At 40.9% G+C, this 25,268-nt stretch overlaps 1 protein-coding gene across 1 annotated transcript in view; it reads left to right on the forward strand.

Annotated features, from left to right (window-relative positions):
- The first annotated feature begins 2,486 nt into the window (after positions 1-2,486).
- The window catches only part of cdca2 (cell division cycle associated 2), a 32,190-nt gene continuing 9,408 nt past the window's right edge, over positions 2,487-25,268 (forward strand). Inside the window, exons 1-12 of the mRNA XM_086313361.1 lie at positions 2,487-2,834; positions 3,314-3,506; positions 3,648-3,784; positions 12,352-12,517; positions 12,948-13,102; positions 17,151-17,280; positions 20,762-21,084; positions 21,958-22,009; positions 22,116-22,190; positions 22,609-22,745; positions 22,891-22,953; positions 23,246-23,317. Coding sequence (XP_086169487.1) covers positions 3,314-3,506; positions 3,648-3,784; positions 12,352-12,517; positions 12,948-13,102; positions 17,151-17,280; positions 20,762-21,084; positions 21,958-22,009; positions 22,116-22,190; positions 22,609-22,745; positions 22,891-22,953; positions 23,246-23,317 — 1,503 coding nt within the window. The 5' untranslated portion in view covers positions 2,487-2,834. The remainder of the gene's footprint in view (positions 2,835-3,313; positions 3,507-3,647; positions 3,785-12,351; positions 12,518-12,947; positions 13,103-17,150; positions 17,281-20,761; positions 21,085-21,957; positions 22,010-22,115; positions 22,191-22,608; positions 22,746-22,890; positions 22,954-23,245; positions 23,318-25,268) is intronic.

The following is a 25,268-nucleotide window of genomic DNA, read 5'->3' on the forward strand; positions in this document are numbered from 1 at the left end:
CAGAAGTACCATAGACTTGACATCATCGTCCTGTTGCATGACCTAATTTGGGCTTTAGCTGTTGAACAGATGACCTCACATTAGACTCACATTAGGAGTTCACGGTCAACTCAATGACTGCAAGTTGCACATATCGTGTGGTTGCAAAACAAGCCCAACTCTTTGCCCCTCCACCATCATGCTTGACAGTTGGTATGAGGTGTTTTATTTTGATATGCACTGTTTGGTTTTCTTCAGATGTGGGGGTATGCACTGTGGCTAATCATCTTGATTTTGGTCTTGTCCCCTCAAAGGACATTGCTTCAGAAATCTAGTGGTTTGTTCAACTTTCAAACCTATGCTGTGCTGCTATGTCATTTCTCTTCCTAAGCATTCCAAACAAGCCATAGTTTAGTCTTTTTGTAATTGCACTGGCGTCCACTCCTGGGAAGATTGTGGCATTGTGTTAATAAACAACTGAAACCTCCAGATCTGCAAACTGCTCAAATATCTGCTTTTGTAGAGATGCTCACACTTGCTGAAGATCAGTTAATCAAATGCATTTGTACCTAGATGCTATTTAACCTCTTAAGCAATAAGAATGTACTTAGTTTTCCACAGAGCTGTGAAAACATTCTTCTTGACATGACATTTATTATACTAAAAAACACAAAATGCATAGATTGTTGCTGAATTTGCATAAAAGATCAATTTAGATTCTTTGACAGCCAAAATTCTGTGTTGTGTCTTTACTGCTCTTATTTGGGTTTTTTGTGCGTATCCTGATTTTTCAGTTGACACTGAATTTGCAACTAAAACAGCTTTAACTCTTCTAGGAAGGCTTTCCACAATGTTTAGGAGTGTGTTTATGGGAATTTCTGACCATTCTTGCAGAAGCAAATTTGTGAGGTGAGAAACTGGACAAGTAGGCCTGGCTCCACTCTAATTCATTGCATAGTTCTCGCAGTTTTGACCTCAGTCAAGTTTTTAAAGACCTTGCTTTGTACACAGGTGTGATGTTGGAACCGGAAGGAGCCGTTCCCCAAACTGTTCCCACAATCAGGAAAATGAAATTGTCAAAAAATGTCTTGGTACATGCTGAAGCATTAAGGGCTCCTTTCACTGCCACTAAGCCCATCTCCCGATAAACAACCGCACATCATAAAACCCCATCCACCAAATTTTACACCAAACCCAGACTCTTTCATCGTAGTGCAAAAGAAAGACATAATTTGTCGCTCCAGAGAACACGTTTCCACTGCCTTAGAGTCCATTGATGTCGTGCTTTACACCATGGCATCCAACGCTTTGCAGTGCACTTGGTGATGTAAGGTTTGGGTGCAGCTGCTTGGTCATGGAAACCCATTCCATGAAGCTTTCCACACACTGTTCTTGAGCTTATCTGAGGGCCACATTTACTTTGGAGGCCAGTAGTGACTGACTCTGCAGAAAGGCGGTGACCTGTGCGCAATATGTGCTTTAGCATCCGCTAAAGTGTTTGGAACACCTGAATTCAGTTTGGATGGATGACTGAATGCTTTTGGAAATATAGTGTGGTTCTTGCCCTATCCTGTGCTGCACAAAAACAACAGTGAAGCTTCCCTCTGACTTGTACAGCCTTTCCTGGTGTCAGCAGAAGAAGGCACATGCTTCATGTGGTCGGCAGTCCCAGCTGTAGAAAGAGGCTCAAAGTTGCATCTGATCTCAGTGTACTCAGCTGCACCACAGACTCTCAAACCTCACAAAAGGAGGAGCCCTGTGTGTGTTTGAGATTGTTTGTGTGTGGGTAGGGTTTACAGAGCTTTTCAGCAGTAGACCACTGTTCACCCACCTGTTTGGGGTTATATATTTGTTTAGGCTTACCGAGCCTTCTTTTAAACCATTATAAAACACAAAAAATGTGTTAATATATAAAAAAATATGCATTAAATATTGCTTTTCCCACTGTGGCATTCATTTTGGGGTTTTGTTTTAATTTTTTGGTGGAGTGTAAATGTAAATGAAAGCTTTGTGGTCAATTTACTACAATTTTACAATTTAACTGTGAAAAGATGAGCAGCCTGTGTACCGTGCTTCATTTTCTGACTCAAAGCCCACATCTTTATCACATGTGTGACAATAAATAAGCAATTTTCAAGAAGAAAATGCTAAAAGCACAGGAGCCTGTCTACTTACAGAGTGGATATTTAAATTTGAGAGAGATCCAGTTAAGTTCCAGCAGCTGGGCTTCAGAGCACCCAACAGCAGATGTGGCCTTGCAGAGTTGAGGGAGTACAGCAAGAACGCTGTTAAAAAAATAAATAAAATGAAAATGAATAATAAAAAAAACAAGTTCTTTTTTCCTAGGCAACAAACAAGTGTTTGCTTCGTAAAATAAACTTTTTTAATAGCAACCCTATTTTCTCTGTTGACGTTAGGCAGTCACGTGGTATCTCTCTTTCATTTCAATTGGCCAATTCATATTAAACGAGTTCCGGCCGCTTTCGAAGTGCTTGAAAATACGGAAGTTAGTTAGGCCTCTACACTTTGTCAGTTGTTACCAATATTTTTTCTATATTTTTTTTAACTGAGTCATTTTTATTCATATTTTAAATTTCCCAGCAATATACTTAAAAATAAAATATATAACTGCAGTCACGAACGTTGCTGACAATTTCGCGGAGGGATCTATACGCGGTCTCTGGCTCTGGTGTGGAGGGGGATTTGAATCGCCTTCTGCTCTTTTTTTTGAAAGTCTTTTTATATTGTTATAAACGTCCGTTAAGACTGTTGTGTTCTTTTTATAACATAAAAGACCCGAGTGTTCTTTTATATATTTTTTAACGAGAGACAACCAAAGTATCTAAATCCACAAGGTAAGATTTTAAACTTGTTGTCACTGTAGTGACACCGCCGCTGCTACTACTGTTAGCCAGCGACGAGTAAAGTCTTCACAAACTAACGTTTTTCGTGTGGGTTTAATATTTTGTTGCCCGTTGCTAGTGCTAACCCAGGGAGATAGGAATGTAAGCGCAGCTACCCGCCGCTCCTGACCGTTTCTAGTTCTTTACTCATTACACGCTGTTACTGTGGAGCGTGTGCAAATGCTCCTGAGTAAATCTTCATGTGTTTGTCTGTGTTAGCATGCCCCTGGAGGGATTTCTTTTTGTAACGGGTGAAATCCTGTTCTCAGCACTCGTCTAAAAGCACGCGTTCCATCAGAAATCATTTGTTATGGAAATGCATGCGACTTAGTCGCGTGCTTTTGTTATCCATGTTTCCTCTAGGACCTTCTACCTGTCCTTGTGGTTCTCTTGCACTTCATTTATAAGTCGTGCTTATGTTCTCATTGCAGATGGCTACAGCAGAGATCAGCACTGTCTCCTGTGAGGGTGATCAGGAGGGAGCTGTGTCGCCTCCCTCAGTAGAGGACACCCCCTCAGTTTTAAATCAAACCTCAGCCCCCCTGAATTTTTCTGAGCTCACCCCAAGTCAGTTTGGCATCTCTGTGCAGAGTTTTACCCCAGCAGCATCATCAAATCGCAAAGGTGAGAGAGGACGGTTCGTTATTTGGCTGCAGCTGCTGTTGCTTTTAAACTGGTGGAGAGCAAGTAAAGGTGTCCAGAGCAGGTTATATGGACTTGATTGAGTGTTAGTCTAGCACCAAGCCTCTCTCTCTCTCCTGACAGATAAGTCTCGTCTAGCACAGCTGAAAGCCAGGCGGAGGTCCAGTGTTGGCGTCCGGGGCTCCCCAGAGACAAATTCTCTCATCTGCTTCATGGCACAACAGAAGAGGAAGACTCCACCGGCATCCCAAACTCCAGAGGTGAGATGCTTCTCGGGTTGCAAATCTGGCATCTGTCATATCCTATTAGAGTGCCAGACAGTTGTTCAGACTGCTCTGGCTTTCAGTTGGCTGGGATCAGTATGGAAACTGACATAGATTACTGGTACAGTGCACAACTGTACAACATGCTTTGTCTGTCGTCCTTTATGAGACGCACATGAAAATTGTCACAGCCGCTGCTGCATACATACTGACGTACCTATAAAAGCTGGAATAGCAGCACAGTTGTGTTATTTTGCCTCTGTACATAATCACATTTTCAGATTTCAGTGTTGGTGAGCCTGTCCCAGCTGTCACAGGGTAAGAGCCAGGGTACACCCTGCACACTGTGGACTAACTCACGGATAACCAATCCCTGGTAGCCCTTCGGGCAGGGACTCTTCAGTTTTTTGTAGCCCAAAATAAATTTAAGTAGCCCGAATAAAAAAGAGAGCAATTTTTTTGATTGATGTTTTGTTTCCTGTTTTGTTTCCTTTACAATATTATACATTAAAGTATAATATTGTAACAGAAAACAAAACATTAATCAAAAAATTGTTGAAACACAAATTACAACATTGTATAAAAATTACAGTCATCAACTCAAATACTTGGTTCTAATTGAACAGAAATTTCTATGAACTTGTAAGAACTGTGTAGAACATGAATCAGTCTGGATCAGATCCTGAATTTGAAATTTCCACTGAAGTCACGGGTAAGAGGCAAGTGGAACCAAGATCTAGGCCATTTGCTTTTTGAAGTTTGCAAAGACTGCTAAATTGTGCCAGTGGTAGTTCACTCTTTGCAACATAGTACGCTGTTCTAAACAGATTTTTCAGGTTTATTTTTAGTATGTTTTTTGCAATTGGTGTTTGTTCTGGGAAAGATATTGCAGACTGAGCAATAATGCATTTCTTGCATTTCTCATGGGTTCTAATGGGGGCCTTTCTTAAAATGACTGGTCCCAGTAACAAAGGCGCTTGTCGACTCAGAAATCGAGAGAAAACCAACAACACACCCGGAAGAACATTATGTTATTTACACGGGTGCACATAAGTGGTCCGCATGTGCGCATTCGCTGTCAAAATAAAAGACGCGCACCAGATAAGAAGTTGCAACGCGCGTTTGCGTCCATATAAAAAGCACTGTTGTTGTCCGCTAGAGTGGGATTTTCACGGCACATTCCGCACCACATCTCTGTGCGTTCATCATTTGTTTGAAGCCAGCTCACCTCCTGCAACCACTTTCCCGAGAATACGCGCTTCTTTTGTGGTTCGGACTCCTTCTGACATTTGTTTGGAGGTGGAGGAACATCACAGTAATTGCTTAAAGGAGCTTCTTTGACATCTTTAAGAGTTCTAAACAAATGTCTGTCCTCCTCCTGAAAATCTTATGTATGCAAACACGCTTTGCAACTTGTTATCTTGTGCGTGCTTTTTATTTTGACAGCGAATGCGCACCTGCGGACCACTTATGTTCAGCCCTGGTTATTTAGCTCGTCATATTGCAGCCACAGAAATTCTTTTGTCCATGAAACCATAAAGCTGCACTTTCTTTTTGCCTTATAGTCTGATTTGTCATAACTTTTCCGTTTTGCGGTCACTTCTTCACCCTGACCTGTCTTATTTGGCTCAGCAGAACTGAAATGTATATCCTGCTGCTTTTACACACACACTCACATAACACTCAGCGATTCTCTGCGCGATCAACCTCTCACATGTTTAAGCTGCGGGAGATTTCACTTGTCATGTTTGCATAGTAAGCTAATGATCGATAAGACGATGTCAGAGGAATTGGTGCGCAAATTATCATCACTCACCAATCAGTACTGTCGCTCTCTATACACAGTTCGCGCGATTGCAAAGTGAAAGCAAAAAACAAGCGCAAATTCAAACGCGACTTCAATATGTCACATATTGACAGTGGCTCACCGATGCCAATGACATAATTACCCAGCTACATTTTCGAAAGAATGCAAAAGCATTGACATATATTTTTCCTTCCTATGACAGCCCGACGGGCAGGGCAGAGATGGATTTTGGTAGCCCGACTGGAAAAATTGCTAGCCCCAGGACGTCGGGTTAGCGATTTTGCAAGCCCTGCCATTCATACTGACTAGAGATGGCACGATACCACTTTTTTATGTCCGATACCGAAATCATAAATTTGGATATCTGCCGATACCGATATGAATCCGATATAGTGTGTTGTTGTTTTTTGTTTTGTTTTTTTATCAACAAAACATTTTTGTTTAATATATTGCTGCATTTTGTACTTCATACTCGTTCATACTCAAGTTTAAATAAACAAAAACACTAAAGCTATTCTGTTATACCTGTATGTAAAAAAAAAAAAAAAAAAAATACACTGCACCCAAAATGTTTCATAGTTCAGCAAAACTGATCAATCTAATGAACTTAAACTTACTCAATCCTTCCTATTCTGGTGTTTTAAAGAGTACTTAGCAGAAATATCAAGCAACCTAACTAATAGGGTTGCAAACTCCCAGCAAAAAAAAAAAATGGGGAACCACCCCCCATCCTCCACCTCATGATGCTTAATCAACATAATCAACTTTAATTTGATGCAGTGTGAAAACAAAATGCACAGAAATAAATTATTTTTCAAGAATAATTAAATAGATTCAACTAGGGCTGCACGATTTTGCATAAAATGAGAATCACGATTTTTTTGGCTTAGAATTGAGGTCACGATTCTCTCACGATTCTCTTTTCCAATATAAATATTTATTGCACTTATTAACTGCACATCAACTTCGTAACAGTTGAGACTGAACATAAAAACAATAAATAAACATAAAAACAACAAATGTCTCACGTTTTGTGGTTGCCGCAAAATGTTGTACTGCTTGAAATTCTGTCTCCACCGTTGCTCGACACTGCGTATATAGAGCAGGTAGTGCAACAATAGAAAAATAGTTGCGGGATGGCACTGTGTAGCATTTGTCTAGGGTGTTGATCATTTTCCTAAATCCCTCGTTTTGCACAGTGTTGATGGGAGCCATATCTTTGGTCAGGTGATAAGTAATAGCCTCTGTAATTTCTTTGTGCCTGCGGAAGTTCAGCGTGTATAGGGAAGCGCTGTATAAGGTTCCCGTTATTGATGTTTGGGTGGTTGACCAAGACGGATTTTCTCCTGTCACTTTCTCGTCATCCCTGACGTGCTCTCCGTTGTTTTTTCCCTGCTAATTTTAGCATCACACGGCACAGCTTCTGTATCACGTGGTATAAGGCTCCGCCCTTGTCATTTGTTGAGCAGGAAGAGTGAGCGCTTGTTTTCATGCAGATTACATCCCGGATCAAAATGCGGTACAATCGTCGTCATCTTTTTTTTTTTTTTTTATTTATTTATTTTTTTAAATCGTTGTCATTTGGAAATGAGATCGCACATAAGTATGAATCGAGATCGCGATTTTCTAACGATTAATCGTGCAGCCCTAGATTCAACATCTTTCTTCAACAGAACTGCAGACTGCACAGGTGGTACCTTCCCAAAGGAGAAAGTATTATAGCTTACTAGCGTATATTAGACTTAACAGTTACTATATACAGTAATGGACTTCTATATATTTTACATCAGATTAAAACTTTGGGTGTAAGATTCAGATAATTATTTATTAAAAGCTCGACATTTTAAATGAGAATAAGAAAGAAAAGTATGTCTTTGTGCCCCCTTTTCCCTGTTCATGCCCTATCAGCCCCCCTGGCTAAACTTTGCTAGATCCGCCCCTGCAAAGTTACCAGCCGTCAGCTACATAGAAAAGGATCCTGGTGTAGAAAGTAATATTAAATAAATCCTAACAACAGCTTATCAAGCTTAAACGTGCTGCTGTTGTTCATCCGCTGGTTTCCTCTTTCTGGCGCGAAGTGGGCCAAAAACAAACAAGAGAGACGGACTCCGACAGAAAAGCCGATCAGCTGATCATTAATCAGTTTCACGATTGAAGTAGCAGCAAGAAGAGGCAGTCGCTCCATATATCGGTTGTTAAGCTTAACGTGGGAATGCTTTACAAACATTCAGAGATGAACTTACACACTTGCTTTACTTCTCTCTGAGATAACTTCATTGGAGATGAAATGCTGGTTTGGAAGCGAGGCTACAAATACACTCAGCCGCTCTATCACGTGAGCACACTGCTCCGACGTGCTACGGTTATGAGCCGAGTTACGCCGTGTCACAAGTTTTGTGAGGTGCTTTCGTGATATTTAATGGATCGGATTACATTTTTTATTTCTCTCCGATATCCAATCCAGTAATTTACATCAGTATCGGACCGATACGTAATATTGGATCGGTCCATCTATCACACTGACATGGACAGAACCAACAAAGGTAGAACCTGCAGACTCTACACAGAGAGCCTCCCAGTTGGAAGATTCTTGCTCTGAGAGTGCTCACAAGTGCATTTGGTCTTTCTGAGAATGTAGCAAACTGCTGATTTGCTGCTCATAAAGTTTCTTCTCTCTCCCTGTTAAGTGTGTTCTGGTTTTTGCTTTCTACCTCGTTCACTTGCGTTGACAACTGTTTGATTACATATTGGAATTTCCAATGAACAGTTGCCAAATTCAGATTCAATGAACTCTAGACTTTGTTAACATAAAATGATCCTGTCAGTTGTTTGCCTTGTAAATCTCATAGCCTGAGTAAAAGGATGGATTATGTTAAATTGTTATTAAACCTCTAATGTAAACATTTAGTTTAACTAAAGCATTAAGGTCTGCGCTTCAGTCAGCTCTAGACTGCTCCATTTTAAATCCACCGTGGGAATGTCCAGAAGCAAAATTATGAAACCTGTGTCCTTGTCCAAAAATATGTAGGCCTGACTGCATGTGAACGCTTACATCTGGATTATGCCTACTGTTGTCTCCTGCATGAATAGCAGTGCGTTTTTTAAAAGTGCTGCCAGTGCATGCCAGCCTTTGGTGTCATTTCAGCTTGTCGTGCACCTCTTCATTACCTCCTCAACTTAGGTTTCCCATTTGGAGCAGTCCCAGCAACCCTGAATTAACAGTCCAAGATGGCAGTAGTGACTTTAAACCCTAGGAAAGCTGTAAAACTCTTAGTTTCATAAGATAACATCAAACGGATAGTTTCGCAAACTTGACAGTGTGATAATGAGATACATAAAGCCTTTTAAGCTTTACAGTTGCTAAACATTTACTTTACAGCTTACACTTGTTCCTCTTTTATCTGTAATTCATGTTTTATTTTAATTATTGAAATTGTTAACAAATCCTATCTGAGCCCCTTTAAACACACATTGTTAAACTTCGCATAAGCTTCAGTTAAAATAAATCAGTGACCTGCGGGAATACAGGCAGACAACACAAGAAGTACAGTTGCTTATGTAGGTGTTTGTATACTTTTTTTTTTGTGCTGCACTAAGCTGCTGTATGCAGCGATGATCAGCTTTTGAAGTACCCTGAAAGTTAATATTGACAGTAGCTTTGTGCATCAACGTTAGCTTAATGCAGTAAATGAACAGAGCAGAACATAAACATGACAGAGCTCCTGCTGTGAGAGTGCCGTTTGAATGACAGAATGACTTCTGGCAAAAGGTGTTAAATAAAGCAGAGTTTCGTACAAGATATTACTGTCACAGTGAAAAGCTCCGCAGCCCGCCAGATGTGAATGATTGACACAGAAACTGTACCGCATTTGTAGTTCTACCTCCCTGTGTTGTACACTATAGAGCGTGAAAACTTCAATCTAAACACAAGTTGAGGAAATCTCTGAACTCTGATTAACAGCATGTGTCTTTGTGGCAGCATCTTTACTTATGTTTGACCTTTAAAAATGTTTAAGGTAATACGGTGAGCAGTATTATTCAGTCAGTCATACATCACATTTATCACATTTCTTTGCTTGTGTAATAAAAATAGCAGTGTGATGAAAAACAGTGAATAATAAGCCCTTTTCAGAAGATATTTAAATAGCATTGCTGGTTTGAGCTGTTAAGAGACGTTTGTGTCATTGAGACATATGTAGAAAACCAAACATTACTCATGCTTTTATTTAAGCAGTCTATGACTGTTTTAGCATCATATCATGCTGTAGAGAGTACAATTTGCAGAAAGGGCCAGATTTTCTTACTGCATCAGCTGTCTGTGCAGTGCCAGAGCTTGGGCTCTTCTGTTCTGTAGTTCTGCATATTTCTGGCCCTCATTACATTTAAATATGAAGCTTTGAAGAGAGGGGAAGAATCATTGCCCGCTATATGGCGCATGCAAGCCGTGGATACATAACAGACAGAAAACACAATTTTGAGTGTTTCGGGGCTCCTTTAATATGACTATACTACAAGGATGTGGTCCATAATGAAAACTGCAGAGAGCACAAAAGCTGCTTTTCTTTATGTGTTTGTTTGGATTTTAACTGTCTCTCATGCCTGATCTGTTACATAAAGTGCATCAAAATACCGCTATTTGACCTGAAGCATGTTAAAGAAAGTGACTCTTCAGGTCTCACTGGATGTAACTCAGCCGCCTGAGATTCATATTCCTTGGGGTTTTTTTTTGTTTTTTTAATGCTTAGCTACTGCCAGACAGAGTATGCAGAAACAACAAACAAAAGCCTCCCACTGGATATTACTGTTCATAACTATCAGAAATGGGTTATAGCTGCAGACCTGTTGAGCATCAAGTCATGTCAGTAATGCCACAGAACAAAACTGAGACAGAATGTTCGAGGAGGAGTATTAGTGTCACTAACATAGAAGTTCATGTGTATTCAGCTAGCTTGGCAGAACATCTGAAAACATGTTGTTTTGGTCCTTTTTACACTGTTGGGATTGTAACTAATTGAAGATGGATTACAAAAATATTGATTCTGTTGGTGGTTATACAGTCAATCAAATAAACACAAGGTGATTTCCACTTGTCCTTGGTTATGGGACAGTGTGTGATCTGTGTGCATTTCTTGGGGATAAAGTTTAGTTTCAGAGCAATATGTTAGTGAGGCTGATGAATTACAGATGAATGGCATCACTGAAAATAAATACGTTCACTATGAATTTAAATTATTTTCTGCAGCTTTCCTCAGGCATCAGTCTCTCTCTTTGTGTATTTTATATTGTTTATCCTTCTCCACGACCTGTTGCTCCTGACTGAAGTAGGCAGCGTTTGATTGGTCCATTTTATCCCCCCCCAAAAAAAACCATTAGATGGCTGCAAAGCAGAAAGCCTGGGTTAAAAAGGAAAGTTAATAGATGCCGTTATGATACGGATTATCTCTGTATCATAACATATTGGGATTCTAGGTTTTGTCGAGCCGCCTAATGCATTGAAATCCCAACTTTGGCAAGCTCACTTTGTTGTATGCGCTTCTGTGTTTTCAAAACTCCTGTTAACATCGACTGACACGTCTACAAAATAAGGATTTTTCTCCGGCGTGGATCATTCTTCTCAGCATGATCTGAACCACAGTCTGCCATGTCTCAGCTTTTTGGAGCGTTTTTCAGTTTAGTAGACAGCAGACACCCTCCGAGTGTGACTTACTCATGTTTAGTTACGTTTGTTGCAGTTTGGTTGCAAAAATGTTGCTTGTCAACAACACAACTGTAGATCAGCCTGTTACTCTAATTATTAAAAGCTGAGAAATACACAAAGGGTTTTGAATAATGCACATTTATATGGAAAGGGCTTTTAAATGCAACACTTCTGTCTCAGCTCACCTGTCTTTAAAGTCAGCTTTTAAGAAATGTTCATAAATGCAGTAAATGACAAATTAAATGGAAAAAATGGCACAGAGTGTCTTAGTAATGTTGGTATTCCTCCAAAAGAGCTTCAGTCCACATTGGCATTGATTGTACAAGTGTTCATCAAACCATTCAGTGAGCCTTCATCCCCTGTGGACGGAGGCACTATCGGTGTAAAAAAACGCCACTCTCAGGAAAGAAATGTTTCATCATCACGCTGAACAACTTTGTACTGATTGGCATTGATCTTTCCTCTGAGGGCAGCAATGGACTCAAACTATGTCAACAAAATACCCCCTACAGGATAACATCTCACTGTTCAGGACTCCCCTTTAATTTATTTAGTTTACTTAACTTTTACATTTGGATGTAGCTTATTTGCTCGTTTGTGCATCGCTTTGTACCTGATAGTTGGTCAATAATCGGCATTAAAGGCTCCAGTTGCCTAGGTAACGCTCCAAATTATTTACCACCCTTGCATATGTTAGTTAATGGTATCATTCACTCTCACTGGGAGGCACTTGGATCGATTACTTCAAAATGTTGAAGGTTTAACTTGCGGCCCATCCAGTTTACATCACCAGCAATTCTTTCACCGACCACTGCTTACAGTTTCACGTTCAGTGGTCTCTGGTTGCACCGTTGCTGTTGTGGATGCCCCTTCATTGTGACTTCCCTGTGAGATGATGTTCGGTGAAGTAAACCGTAACACTTGCGGATTGTGTAGATAAAAATCTGCATGATAGATGTGCTGCCACTCTGTAATACCACTTTTGTAATTTCAGAAGTCTCTGGCCTGTCAATGCACATCACTGAGCAGATATGTTTATTTTGCTGTATCAACTCTCAGCTTGTCAGAAGTAGCCCCTTCCTTCCCCGGGTCGCCTCCACGCTGAGGCAGAAGATGGCTTCCTTCCAGAGCCTGATGGATGTGGAGGAGAATGATGCCTGTGATCCGGTGCCAGCGCAGGGCAGGAACACTGGAGGATGCATCAAGACAAGAGATTATCTGTCTGGTGAGGCTGCCTCATTGCCACAGGATTAATAGTTTCATTTTTCATTGAGGATCCATGCCAGAAGGATTTCTTTATGATGTCTAGAGGCATCGTTCATAAAGCAGTGGATTAATGCGCTGCACCGTATAAGCCTGACTGTGACAACATCTTACAGCAGGGATCTCCTCTGAGCTTGGTCATCTTCTTAAATGGGCCCAGTTTCTAAGCTGTTTGTTACTGAAGTGAGACTTTATCTCTATTCCTCTGATCAAAGGTGTTTGTTTGTTTTTTCCTTTTTTGTACCCCAAGCTGTGTTTTTATCATATATTATTTGAAATTTGATATTTTCTTTTCATTTAACTTAGATGCTCCCAAGTCCCATTTGTTTTTCTATGTTTATGTAATATGCCTTTTTTGATTGATGTTTTTTTTTTTTTTTTTTCACTCTCAGATGGGAACAGCCATGATGGAGGGAAGGAGAACGACCCTCCAATGATGCCTACACCCAGCAAGAGGAGGCACACCAGCAGCCCCCCCGAAGGCTGCAGTGTGGAGATTAGAGAGGCCAGCATGCCTACCCTCTCCTCCACTTTGATGGAGCAGGAGGTACACCGACTCACTCTGACTCACTCACTTAACTGACTGCTGTAAATAATTTAGCTAAAAGGTTTTTACCTCTGTGTGCCTGGCTCCCATTGAAGCCGTCGATTATTTTTAACGCCTTTATGAACGGTAGATCTCAGGGCCAAACAGGATTTTTTTTTTTCCTTTTTTGACTACAAGCTTCCAAAAGGAGAAATAAACCAAAGAGCACTTTGATGCGAAATATGTTTGAGAAAACACTGCCAGTTAAAAAAATTTTCTCCCTACACTAGACAAAACACTTCACAACTCCACAACTTTATTAGTGCAAAAAAAAAAAAGACATCAGTGTATTTTCACTTAAACAAGCAGCTGTTTTTTATGTGCATTAAAGTTATATAAAAATGTAACAGTGCAAATTTCTTGCTGACAGTTTAACCGAAAGGCATTTCCAGCTGAAACTGGCCGACATATCCTCAGCATAACCATGTATAATATCCACAAAACTTAAAAAGAGGTTATACACACACAACACGGTAATATTATGTTGAAGCACAGTACGTATCACTCCGCGAGGCTCCTGCCTACGATAGCCGTTATGCTTCGACAATTCATCAAGCGGTGCGGCTTCGTAGCTTAGCAAAGTCGCACTAAAACATTTGACAGATTTTCGAGTGCCGTGTACATAAAATAGTTTCGAGGTCAGTAAACACAACCAGAATTCATACATAAGGCACACGGGATTATAAGGGGCTCTGTCGATTTTCAGAAAAATCAAAGGATTGATTTTAAGTGTGCCGTATTTTCCAAAAAACACGGTAATAACGACGGCCCGCTAGCATGCTCTACCAAAAATAGTGCTTTGTTGTATATCTGACGGACGAACGCTAAACCAGTTCCACACCACTGAAGTTGCAGCATTTTTACAAACCAATTCTGGTTCATCCGTTTTATTCAACTATCCGCTTTTGCTCTTCTCATTCTCTGCTATGCTTTTCCCGCCATGTGCGTATGTAAACAAAGGCACTGCGCATGCACGTTTTACCCATATTCTATCGCGAGATTTCATTTTCTTATCGTTGCCCAACATACCGGTATTACCGTGAACGGTATGATATGGCCCAGCCATAGCTGCAGTCACACAGATGACTGTACCACAAAACAAGATTAATGGGTTAGCGAGATATGTCAAGCTTAAAGTTAGTTTTCAGTGTCACCAAGACACAGACTTTGTTGTGGTACCCTTGATTTCCCACTGGGATTTCAGGTTTTGTAGAGCCAGCTAAAACAAGGAAAGTCTGAATATATCAAAGTTGCTTTATAGCACACCCCTCTGGTGATAACTGGGCAGATGAATTCGGTATACACTGGTCCATCTAACAGCCCAGCACTGTGCAGCTCATTTGGCTTTCTGAAGAAAACTGCACAACTAGCAGCCTTGCTATCAGTGGCTTGTTCTATTAACAGATGAAAGCAGGTTCTTAATGAGGTCAGTTGACAAAGTATGAAAGAGTCTGGAGTAGGGCTGCTCAATTAATCGAATTTTAATCACGATTACGATCTGGAATTTCAACGATCATTAAAAATGACTGAGCCGATTATTAGCCCCTCCCTCATTTATCCGCGACACCTTAAAGGCCGGTCCGTGAAAATATTGTCGGGCATAAACCGTCCGTGGCGCAAAAAAGGTTGGAGACCGCTGATTAAGAGGACCCGAGGGAAGCTCGGAAAGCTAAGCAGAAGTTATTTGGAGAGGAGAGTGACTGCTGTTGGTTGAAAAGAGGTAAAAAAAAACAACTTCAGTGGTGTTGCACACTATGTTATATTATTTTTTAAAGTCATTGTTAACCCTTTAAAGCCGGTCAGAGCAGCACGCTCCGTTTTGCGTAACTATTTTTAAATCCCTGTAGAACCTGAACCGTGTAAGCTAGCGCAATAATTTGTTTTGCATATGAAACCGGAGGAGTTGTACTTACATCTGATGCCATCAGCTTGTCCTCGGTCACGGTTTCGTTCCACATAAAGCTTTGCAAAAACTGCATAAAAAGCGCTTGCAGGAACAAAAACATAATATTCCAGAAACACGCTTTGCCGATCCATCAGCTGTTCGTAACACTTCCCACAGTGAAATGATGCACATGCTGTTTTCTTTGCAAATTTGCATCATAGGATTGTTTTTTGTTTTTCCTGCAGTATATAAAAACTGTATCTCCAAAATAAAACTATGAAGACACTCAAAATAAATTTCCTGTTGTTGTAAACTATTTTTTGCAACTTTATTGTATTTAAAGTTTTGAGGGATAAACCTCTTAAATTTCTCCAAGTAGAAATATATGTAAACAAAACAAAAGCGATTTTCAATATTTTTTGTAGTTTATTGCACTTTTTTGCAATTTATGTAATTACTATGGACTTAATGCATACATATTATTAAAATATGGGCTATAACAGTTGTATTGATGTATAGCAACTTGAAATGCTCCCACAAATGGCACTACAGCATGTAAAAAAAATAATATGAGCTCTGGTGGACTTGGTTCTATAGTACCCGTTGCCTACTGGTGGTGGTCAGAGGGCCCAGTGGCGCCAGTGTCAGCCAGCCTCGCCTCTGTCAGTGCGCCCCAGGGTGGCTGTGGCTACAATGTAGCTTGCCATCACCAGTGTGTGAATGTGTGTGTGAATGGGTGGATGACTGGATATGTAAAGCGCTTTGGGGTCCTTAGGGACTAATAAAGCGCTATATAAATACAGGCCATTTACCATTTACCATTTAGGTCTTAAAGGGTTAAATAAATATCGTCAAATAATCGTGATCTCAATTTCAGTGAAAATAATCGTGATTATCATTTTTGCCATAATCGAGCAGCCCTAGTCTGGAGGTACTGTGGTGAACATTACACTGACTACAACATCATCCAGCATGTACAGTTTGGCAGTGGGCCAGTGATGGTCTGTAACTGTTTAGAATGAAAGTTAAATCCTCAGGCTTTATGAGTCAGTCGCTACAGAACTCCAAACTTCATGTGGGAGGCCTTCAGATTGGCTCAAGAACAGTTCATAGAGAGCTTCATGGAATAAGTTTCCATGTCTGCATTGACCCAAGTGTAAAGTTTGGACGGGGGGGGGGAATCATCGTGTGGGGCTGTTTTTCAGGAGCTGAGCTCGGCAGCTTACTTCTAGTTAAACTCTTAATGCTTCAGCATACCAAGACATTTTGGATGATTTCATGCTGTGCGAACAGTTTGGGCGTGTCCTGTTCCTGTTCCAACTTGACTGTGCACCAGCACAATGACACAACATGGATAAGTGAGTTTGGTGTGGAAGAACTTGGCTGGCCTGCACAGAACCCAACCTTAACCCAACAGAACACCTTGGGGTGAATTAGAGCTGAGACTGTGAGCCAGACCTTCAGTGTTTGACGTGCTTCTGGAAGAATGGTCAAAATTCCCATAAACACACTCATAAACCTTGTGAAACGCCTTCACAGAAGAGTCGAAGCTGTTATAGCTGCAAAAGGTTGACCAACATCAAATTAAGTCGTATGGATTAGGAATGGGATGTTACTGAAGTTAATATGCATATCAAGGCAGACTAGTGAATGCTTTTGGCAATATAGTATGTGTCAGTATTTCAGCTTAAATATTTTGATCTGATGTGTTGATGGTTGTTGTCAAGCTAGGAAACAGAAAATAAGCCCAGTTTTTAGAAATGTTACTATTCTGTTGTTCGGAGTCCTTTTCACACTCGTGTCCTCTTGTTTGTGCTTTCATATAAGGTAGAACATTCTTGGTTATGCCTTCTGATCTTTTCCAAGTGATTTTTGGGGCTATTCATGATAACTGAGCAATTCCTGCTCTCATCAGAAGTGTCTGCAAAAAAAGATATTTAAAGGATGCCTGCTGTGAACTGATTAGATGAAATGATTATGGTTGTTCTGTGCTCCAGTGTCCTTCTGGATTTTATGTACAAAAAATTATGCTAGTCTTGGCTAAAATGCAAATATCTGTTCTCTGTGTTCTGTCCTTGTCCTTGAACTACAGAATGAAAGCTCTCATGTGTGCTCTCTTAATAGGATGAGGTCTTTGAACTCCAAAGCCTCAGCCGACCACCTCCTGATGATCCTGCAGCCGTTTCGCCACCGCAGCGTTCCTCCCCCTTCCGCATCCCCTCACTCCCTTTGTTGCCGGAGATGAAGCCCACAGGTGAGCACATGTCGCTCTCTGTGGCCTTGTTAGAGTAACTGACCTTTTATCTTGGTTTAGCCTTTGAGGCTCGATGCACAGTGGCTTGCTCCAGTGTAGCCAAAGGTTCCGCTCGGCTGAATTGGTGCATATTCAGCGAAGAAGTCGATGTTCGTTTGAGTTGCCGTAGTGAAGAACATCATGCATGTATTTAGCAATAAGCAGTTTGGAGCGTTGGTGAATTAATTTAAAAAAAAAAGAGAAAAAAAAGGCCAATATGGTCTGATATAAGGCTGCCACGATTAGTCGATTAAAATCGTCGACGCGTCGTTTGAAGCTTTGTAAGATCCCAAATGACGCAGGAATAAGTAGCAGGATTTAAGAGTGTAATAACGGACTGAAACAGAAGATGGCAGCACTGCATGTACAAGGATGCCAACTGCCGTTAAACCCCGAAGAAGAAGAAGCTGTGTCCCAGAATTCATAGCGCAGCCCAGCTCAGTTTCCAACAATGGCGGCAGCTAGTTAGTTTTAATATTACTCTTATTATTCTTTCTGGGTCACAAAATAAATGTTTAACATATTTTCAGGCAAGAATGTAGCTGTGTAAACCTCAAATATCTGCTCAGTTTATCAGGACACCACATATTTTCAAAAGCGCTCCGACGTTTTCGGAGACGTCTGTTACCCACTAGCTCGATATCTAGCCGGGGTTTAACGCTCACTAGAGCCGGTGAGAACACCGGACTCCCGGCAAATCGTTTTCAAACCCACCGCCGTCTTTCGCTACTCAGGTTAAGCATGATATATAAGTCACTTAGATAACTTCAAAATGTTATTGTTTGGCTTTTTTAGTATTTTATTTGTTCCTGAGTAAATCGGTTTGGCTGAGAAATAAAGTTATAGTTTTTACACAGCTGAATAAACATCAAGCAGACAGCTGATTATCAAAAGTGTGAGATGCTCGAGAATATACTCCGGTGTCCTGTTATATTTTAGATAGCAGACGGCTGAGTTTATTAAACTTCACTGAAACAACCTGCATATTTCATTAAAATGTAATAAACTATCATCTTGTCTTTATTTTTAGTTAGCACATACCGTAAAAACACTTCAAGCTAGAGCTGGGCGATATAAGATTTTTTTCATATCACGATATGTTTTTTTTTTTTTTTTCATTTCAGGCGATAACGATATCTATCACGATATAAGCCAAATAACTATATTTGTAAGATTTAAATGTGCCGTTGCTCACAAGTAAAATGTGAAATAATCAGCAGCTTGTTTTTATTTAAATATTTATTTCCCATAATAAGTTCAACAGGGTAGATGTACTTAAGGAACATGAGACTTTTTCAGATAAATAAAGGCAAATATTGCAAACTACACAAAAGGCAGCCACTAAAGCGTTTAAGTTTCAAAATAGAACAAACGAAACAGACTAAATTGTCAATTCCACTTAGAAACAAAATATTAATTCTAAAAATAAATCTTAGTTTGTTTTACAGAAGAACAGACAAAACTGACTAACTTTTGTCAATATCAAATAAACTGAGAACTAAAAGGAAATTCTCAATCTCTCCTTGTTGTATAGCTGAGCTTTTCAAACAGTTTTAACAGTTACTTTAGTCTGACAAAAGCCGAATGACGAATTAGCGCTTCCAGTCAGAGACTGAGGCTACGTCCACACGTACACGGGTGTTTTTGAAAACTGAGATTTTCCGTTTTCGTTTTAAAAAATAATCCCGTCCACACATAAAGGGAGAAATGAAGGAAAACGCTGCTATGAACATGCCAAAGCAGCAGGTGGAGCTAGATTCCTAACCGTGCAGAAATGTTGGCCAATCAGAAGTCTAGAAGCCTCGGTGGGAAAAAGTAAACAAAGCTGGGGCATAGAAGCAGAACCGAGTCATATGTGTGGAGAGACAGTAACTGTGTGTATATGTAAGCATTTAAACACTGCAGAGAGTAGAATTAACAGTAACAGTATTGTAGAAATTCATTTCACCGAAACAATAACGTGGCGCACAGTGTGACGTCAAACAAATGCGCACACCTTGGACGCTGCGTTTTCTCAGTTTTTCTAGTCCACACGTAAATGCAAAAACGAAGTTTTCAAAAATATCCACCCTGGCCGGAGTTTTTAAAAATCTTTGTTTTCAGTGACCAAAAACGCCGTTTACGTGTGGACGAAAGGCGCAAACGCATAGAAAAATCAGCGTTTTCAAAAATACCCGGGTACGTGTGGACGTAGCGCATGCACCAGTTTATTGTATTTCCAGACTTGCTTTCGGCACATTTACAGTGCACGCTACGCTGTTTTTTGTCAGACTTGAAATAGCCAAAATACCTTCACACTACGGAACTTCTATGGCTCTTCCGTTCGACAATCTCTCCGGCGTTGGAACCATCATCTGTTTTCTCTTCGGTAACCTTCGGTCACGCTCGGTTGATTTTTCTAGTCGGCACACTCATTTCCTCCATTACCCGCTGGCTGCTTCCCAAACAAACACACGTGCGGCTTGGCACTTGTGCTGTACGTAACAAGTCACGCGACGTGACGCTGCGGCTGTGATTGGTTCGGCTCTGCGCTACTTAATTTGGATTGGCTGTTCTTTTTTTTTTTTTCTTTTTTTTTAAAGAGGACTAGCGGCAAGGTCTATCGCGATAGCTTAATTTTTCTATCGAGGAAAAGTTATATCGCGATACATATCGTTATCGTTCTATCGCCCAGCTCTACTTCAAGCTGTAAGCTAATGATAGTTATATAAGAGCAGATGCTGCTGGTGCAATAAGCTGTACGTTTTACGTCCAATAGATGCACGTTCTGATTAGTCGACTATCAAAATAATCGTTTGTGGCAGCCCTAGTCTGATAACAGTTGTGTGATGTGTCTTGCTGCACCAAACACCCACTTCTATTTGTAAATACCAGATCAGAATGTACTGATTCCAAATACACAACTTTAAAAAAATGTTTTCTCATTTTGTCATCATGCACATCTTTTTTTTTTTTTTTTTTTTTTTTTTTCTTCTTCTTCTTCTTCTTTAAACAGTAACTTCGACAGTCTTATACCGACACTGGCTACGTACACGCACGCACGCACGCACGTCTGGTTTGCTATCCTTGTGGGGACATCCCATTGACATAATGCTTTCCCTACCTGCTTAGCCTAACCCTAACATCAAAAATGAATGCCTAACCCTTACCCTAAACCTAACAATAACCTAATTGTAACTCTGACACGAAGACCTGGATTTTGGTGGATTGGATTGTCATGTTGATAAACAAATTTTCAGCCCTACAAATATACAAACTATGCCGGTCTGACTTTTTTCCTCTATCAAAAACCTTAATTCAGTGTTTATTCACGTTTCAGATGATTAGACAAAACAAGGCTAATCTATAATATCTCAAAGTCTCTCTTGGTGTTTATTACACAATGACTCCTGGAGAAAAGAAAGTACATTTTTGTGCATTGTATGGATTTTCTATCTTGCAGGAGAGGAAGAGTCCAACGGGACACCCACAACGATGACAAAGAAGAAGAAACGTGTGCGTTTTGGAGGTCCCCTCTCTCCTGAGTTTTTCGATAAGAACCTGCCTCCGAGCACCCCGTTACAAAAGGGAGGCACACCGGCCCGACCACAAACTCCTGGTGGGAGCTTAGACCTTCGTTCAGTGCTGAAGACACCGCAGAGTGAATCCAAGACACCCGAATGTCGGCCCGACTTCAGCAGCCCGACTGCGTTTGGTGCTTCTCCTACACTCACAATGCCTTGCAAGTCCAGAATGCACTCTGAGGGAGACGAAGAGGAGGGAAAGGTAGATGAGATTAAACTGTGTTGCCAGTATGATGATTACACTTTACATGTAATAAAATCTTAGTTACAAAACATTAACATTTTCCAATGACATCAGCTACAAACAGGCTTTCCACAAGATAATTTGTTCGTCTGTTTGTAACCGCCCTGTTATCTATTATTGTTACATCCTGTGAGGACGTGGGAGTGTGTGGGCGTGGTGTTGTCCTCTCCTCCTCCTTCTTTCTTGTCCCTCCCCTTGTCTCTCTCTACCCCACCTGCTGCTCATCTGCCCTCGTTTACCACCAATTACCTTCCAGAGGTGAAATAAGCTGGAGGAGAGCAGTGTGGGTGTGAGTGAGTGAGTGACCGACCCACCCACCCACCCACCGTGTGTGGCTTGTTGCGAGTAACTCAACTGGGCAGTGGTTTTGCTTAAGTGACGGCGGCCTCCATTTCCTGGTTTGGCCTGCCTGGTTATTGCTAATAGCAGCGTTGCTGTCTTTTTCTGTTGAAGCCTTATAGTTGTTTTCTTAGTTGAAGCGGTCACCATCTCTTTGGGTTGGCCTGTCTGATTTATCATTAAAGCAGCGTTGCTGTCTCCTTCTTTTGTTACTGCTTATATGATTATTGGGTTAATTAATTATAATAGATTTATTTTGTGTTAAACACCTCTGCCTGGTGTCCTTTTCATTTCAACCCGGATCCAACTGTTACTGTCCCCCACCCTCTTCGCCTTGCTTTCATGTGGGGGCGTAACAATTATTGTCTGCTACCTGCTGCTGTTAGCTCTTGTCTGTTCTCTGCAAGGCTCAGGATATGACCCACGATCTGGTCTTGATTATAAATATTAGTCATCAGTAAATAATACTGCTTTTCTATTTTCTGGTCCTAGATTGTTTTCCCTTCGGTGGAGGAGATTGGCTCTGCTGTGGCGAGTGATACAGGTTGATTACAGTTTATTGACCCTGAGAGAGATGGCTTATTGTCTCCAGTGGAATGCAATTCAGCTCTGATACGATAACAGCTTTCTTTCATTTGTTTCATTTTCAGAATGGGCGTGGGATGCCCAGCCATTGAATTTAAACAGTGCCTTCTACGAGGAGTCTCTCTCTCAGCTTCTGACAGGTAAACAGCTGTCATAGCTTTTTTTCTTTTAATTGTCACTTAGCTTCCTGTCCTCATCGATCTACTTCTGTAACCTCTATTTCTCCAGCAAATCTGAGTACACCAGCGTAAAAGACCTTGTTGTGTGGAGCTGAATCACGTCAGGATTTTTATTTTTACATCATATTAAGAAATTAAGCCGCCTTCTGCCTCTCTAATTATAAAAGAAAGATTAAAACAATCAGAGAAGTCAGAATGAGAGGCATCCTTAAACCTCCTCCTGTTGGTTTAAAAGCTGCACAGTTCCTTTTGTCAGTTGGACTGTATTAATTTGTGTGAATCATTTTTCCACGCTAATCAGCCGAGTTGTTATAATCAGTTATTGCTATAATCTCAAACAGAAGTCTTTTCAGCTGTAATACTGTAGGTTTTCCCCCAGAGTCTGACACCAACCCCAGCACAACCTCCCAGATGGATGACCAGTCTGAGCCTGACTCCCTGCCAGAGAAGGAGAAGCAACCAGACGCTGGAGTTGGAGGTCCAACTGCAGCCCGATCCAGCAACAGAAGGAGAAAGGTCTGCCACATTTAAGATTTTTTTTTTCCTTCAAATTCTAGGATACATCTCTGTGAGCTCATGGGAATGTTAAACAAAATACTCTACCAAAATAATTTATTACCATCCTCTAGAGAATTTTATTCTGTGCAATTTCCTCTTGCAGTCAGCACCAAAACAAGGACTTGGAAGCGAACCTCAAGCTTGCTCCAGCAGCCGAAAGAGGAAGGTATGCTGTTCCCATAAACTGCATGATTCACGTGTACAAATGTCCATTTAGAAGCAAAGATGGCCTTTTTTTTCTTTTCTTAATCATTTGGAGGTCATAACATGTTCCAATCTAATCTACTGTTTAATTCTGCTGGATGTGAGCTTAATCACATTTAAGGACTTGTAGTGTGTGTGTGTGTGTGTGTGTGTGTGTGTGTGTGTGTGTGTGTGTGTGAGTGTGAGAGAGAGAGAGAGAGAGAGAGAGAGAGTCTATATAATATATCCTGGGGTAAAGGTTTCTGTTCCCCCAGCTGCCAGAAGAGAGTGAACCTGTGAAGAGGTCGGCACGGTCTGCTGCCAAGTTGGCCTCTGGGAAGATGAAGGTGAGTTGGATGAGTGTGCTTGTTTGATTTCTCCTTCCATCACTTCACTGAGGGCTTTGCAGAATTGTCTTTTTACAAGCTGTCATGTAGAAGATGGCTACACAATCTGACTATGACTTAAGGTCATAGTGAGTATGTATTCATGTTAATATGGCCCATATAGAGCTGCAAATAGCACATCTGTGATATCATGTATAGTGGTAATGCTGATCCTTATTCATAAAGTTGTGCATGAGTGGAGAGTCAACACTGCTGTCACAGATAATTACACAAAGAAGTTTGATGAGACAAAGTGAGATTGTTTGTGCTTTATATCGTAGTGGTGAGGTGTATATTGTGGCACAGAACCAGAGGAGACGTTACGGTTTGATCTGACTATGCAAATTTCCACACCATGAAGTATTTAGTATTTAGTATTTATTTATTTATTGTCATTGTCAAGAACAATGAAATTGCGTTTGGGGCTTCCATACAACCCAAAAAAAAAGAAGAAAATAATAAATACCCCTTAAAACCCAAGTGTACATATTTAACCCAGTGTGACTCCAATGCAATAAGACAATCCTTAGCAATAATGTTCGTAGAAATTCAGACAAAGACCTGAGAAACATGACAAAATACAACAATGCAACCCATTCAATATTATTGTACTGTGAGATATGATATCAGATATGATAGTTATCTATTTAAGAAAGAGGGGGGGGGCAGGAGGGGGAAGAGAATAAAGATATGATGCACCAATGCAGACCAGTTCATTGCTATTAAGAAGTTGGATATGGTTATTGTCCGTGAGAGGGGGGCAGAGAGTTCAGGAGCCTCACAGCCTGTGGATACAGGCTGTTGGCCAGTCTGGATGTTCTGGCCTGTATAGACCTGTACCTTCTACCTGAGGGCAGCAGATGGAAAAGGTGGCGCGCAGGGTGATGTTGGTCCCGCAGGATACTGTGCACCCTCCTCAGACAGCGAGTGGGGAAGATATTACTGATCTCTGGCAGACTTGTTCCAATAATTCTGCCAGCTTCTTTCACCACCCGCTGGAGTGCTTGCTGATCGGCCTTGGTGCAGCTGGGGAACCACACTAGAAATCCATACGTCAGAACGCTGCTGATGGCACAGTTGTAGAAGTTCAACATCAGAGATCTGGGAATGTGTGCGCTCCGCAGTCTCCTCAGGTAGTAGAGGCGCTGTTGGGCCTTCCGTACAACTGAGGTGATATGGTTGCCCCAGGACAGGTCCTCGGTCACAGTTACCCCCAAGAATTTAAAACTGCTCACCCTCTCCACCGCCTCACTGCCAATGAAGAGAGGCAGATGGTTGTTATGACCCCTTTAATAATGGGTTCTACAAGGACCTGTTATAGCATATTGTTAGGTTTGGATTTTAAAGCTGGCAGCAAAGCAACTTACACAGGGTGAAATGTTTCTGCTGATTAATAGAAGTGGAATACCATGAAACCATATGGATCCATTTATGTAGTATTCGGCTACACACAGTGAAGGGTTTTGCTTATGCAGCCCACACGGACATACATGTACAGTGTATACTGGTGGGAATGACACTCCATAGGTCAAATCTGGATTGGTGTAAAGGTTTGCATGAACAACACTTTTTATGTTATGCCATCCTCCAGTTACCTCGGGAGTGGGATGTTAGAATTCCAAGTTGGTGTGTACCAATAGGAAAATTGGAAAAGCATGAAAAAAAGGAATTCATCTATATCAAGCAATACAGCATAATACTTAATGTAAGAACAACGCTGAGGACATTCATGGATAGACTCTTATCCATGAATCCAAGATACTGCTGCCCTTTTGGATCGTTAACTCTGGGTTTTTGGGATTGTTCCGACTTCCAGATCAGGACATTCAAATTGGGGCAGCGTTCCAGATGAAAATTCTGTCTAGGACCTTTGTGTGATATGTCATCCTAATCCTGTATTGTTAGCATCGGT

Source organism: Aulonocara sp. 'chitande type north' Nkhata Bay, linkage group LG12 (genome assembly GCF_057382095.1).
Source record: "Aulonocara sp. 'chitande type north' Nkhata Bay isolate Kocher_YH1m ecotype deep benthic linkage group LG12, A_spYH_male_GT1.1, whole genome shotgun sequence".
Lineage (NCBI taxonomy): Eukaryota > Metazoa > Chordata > Actinopteri > Cichliformes > Cichlidae > Aulonocara > Aulonocara sp. 'chitande type north' Nkhata Bay.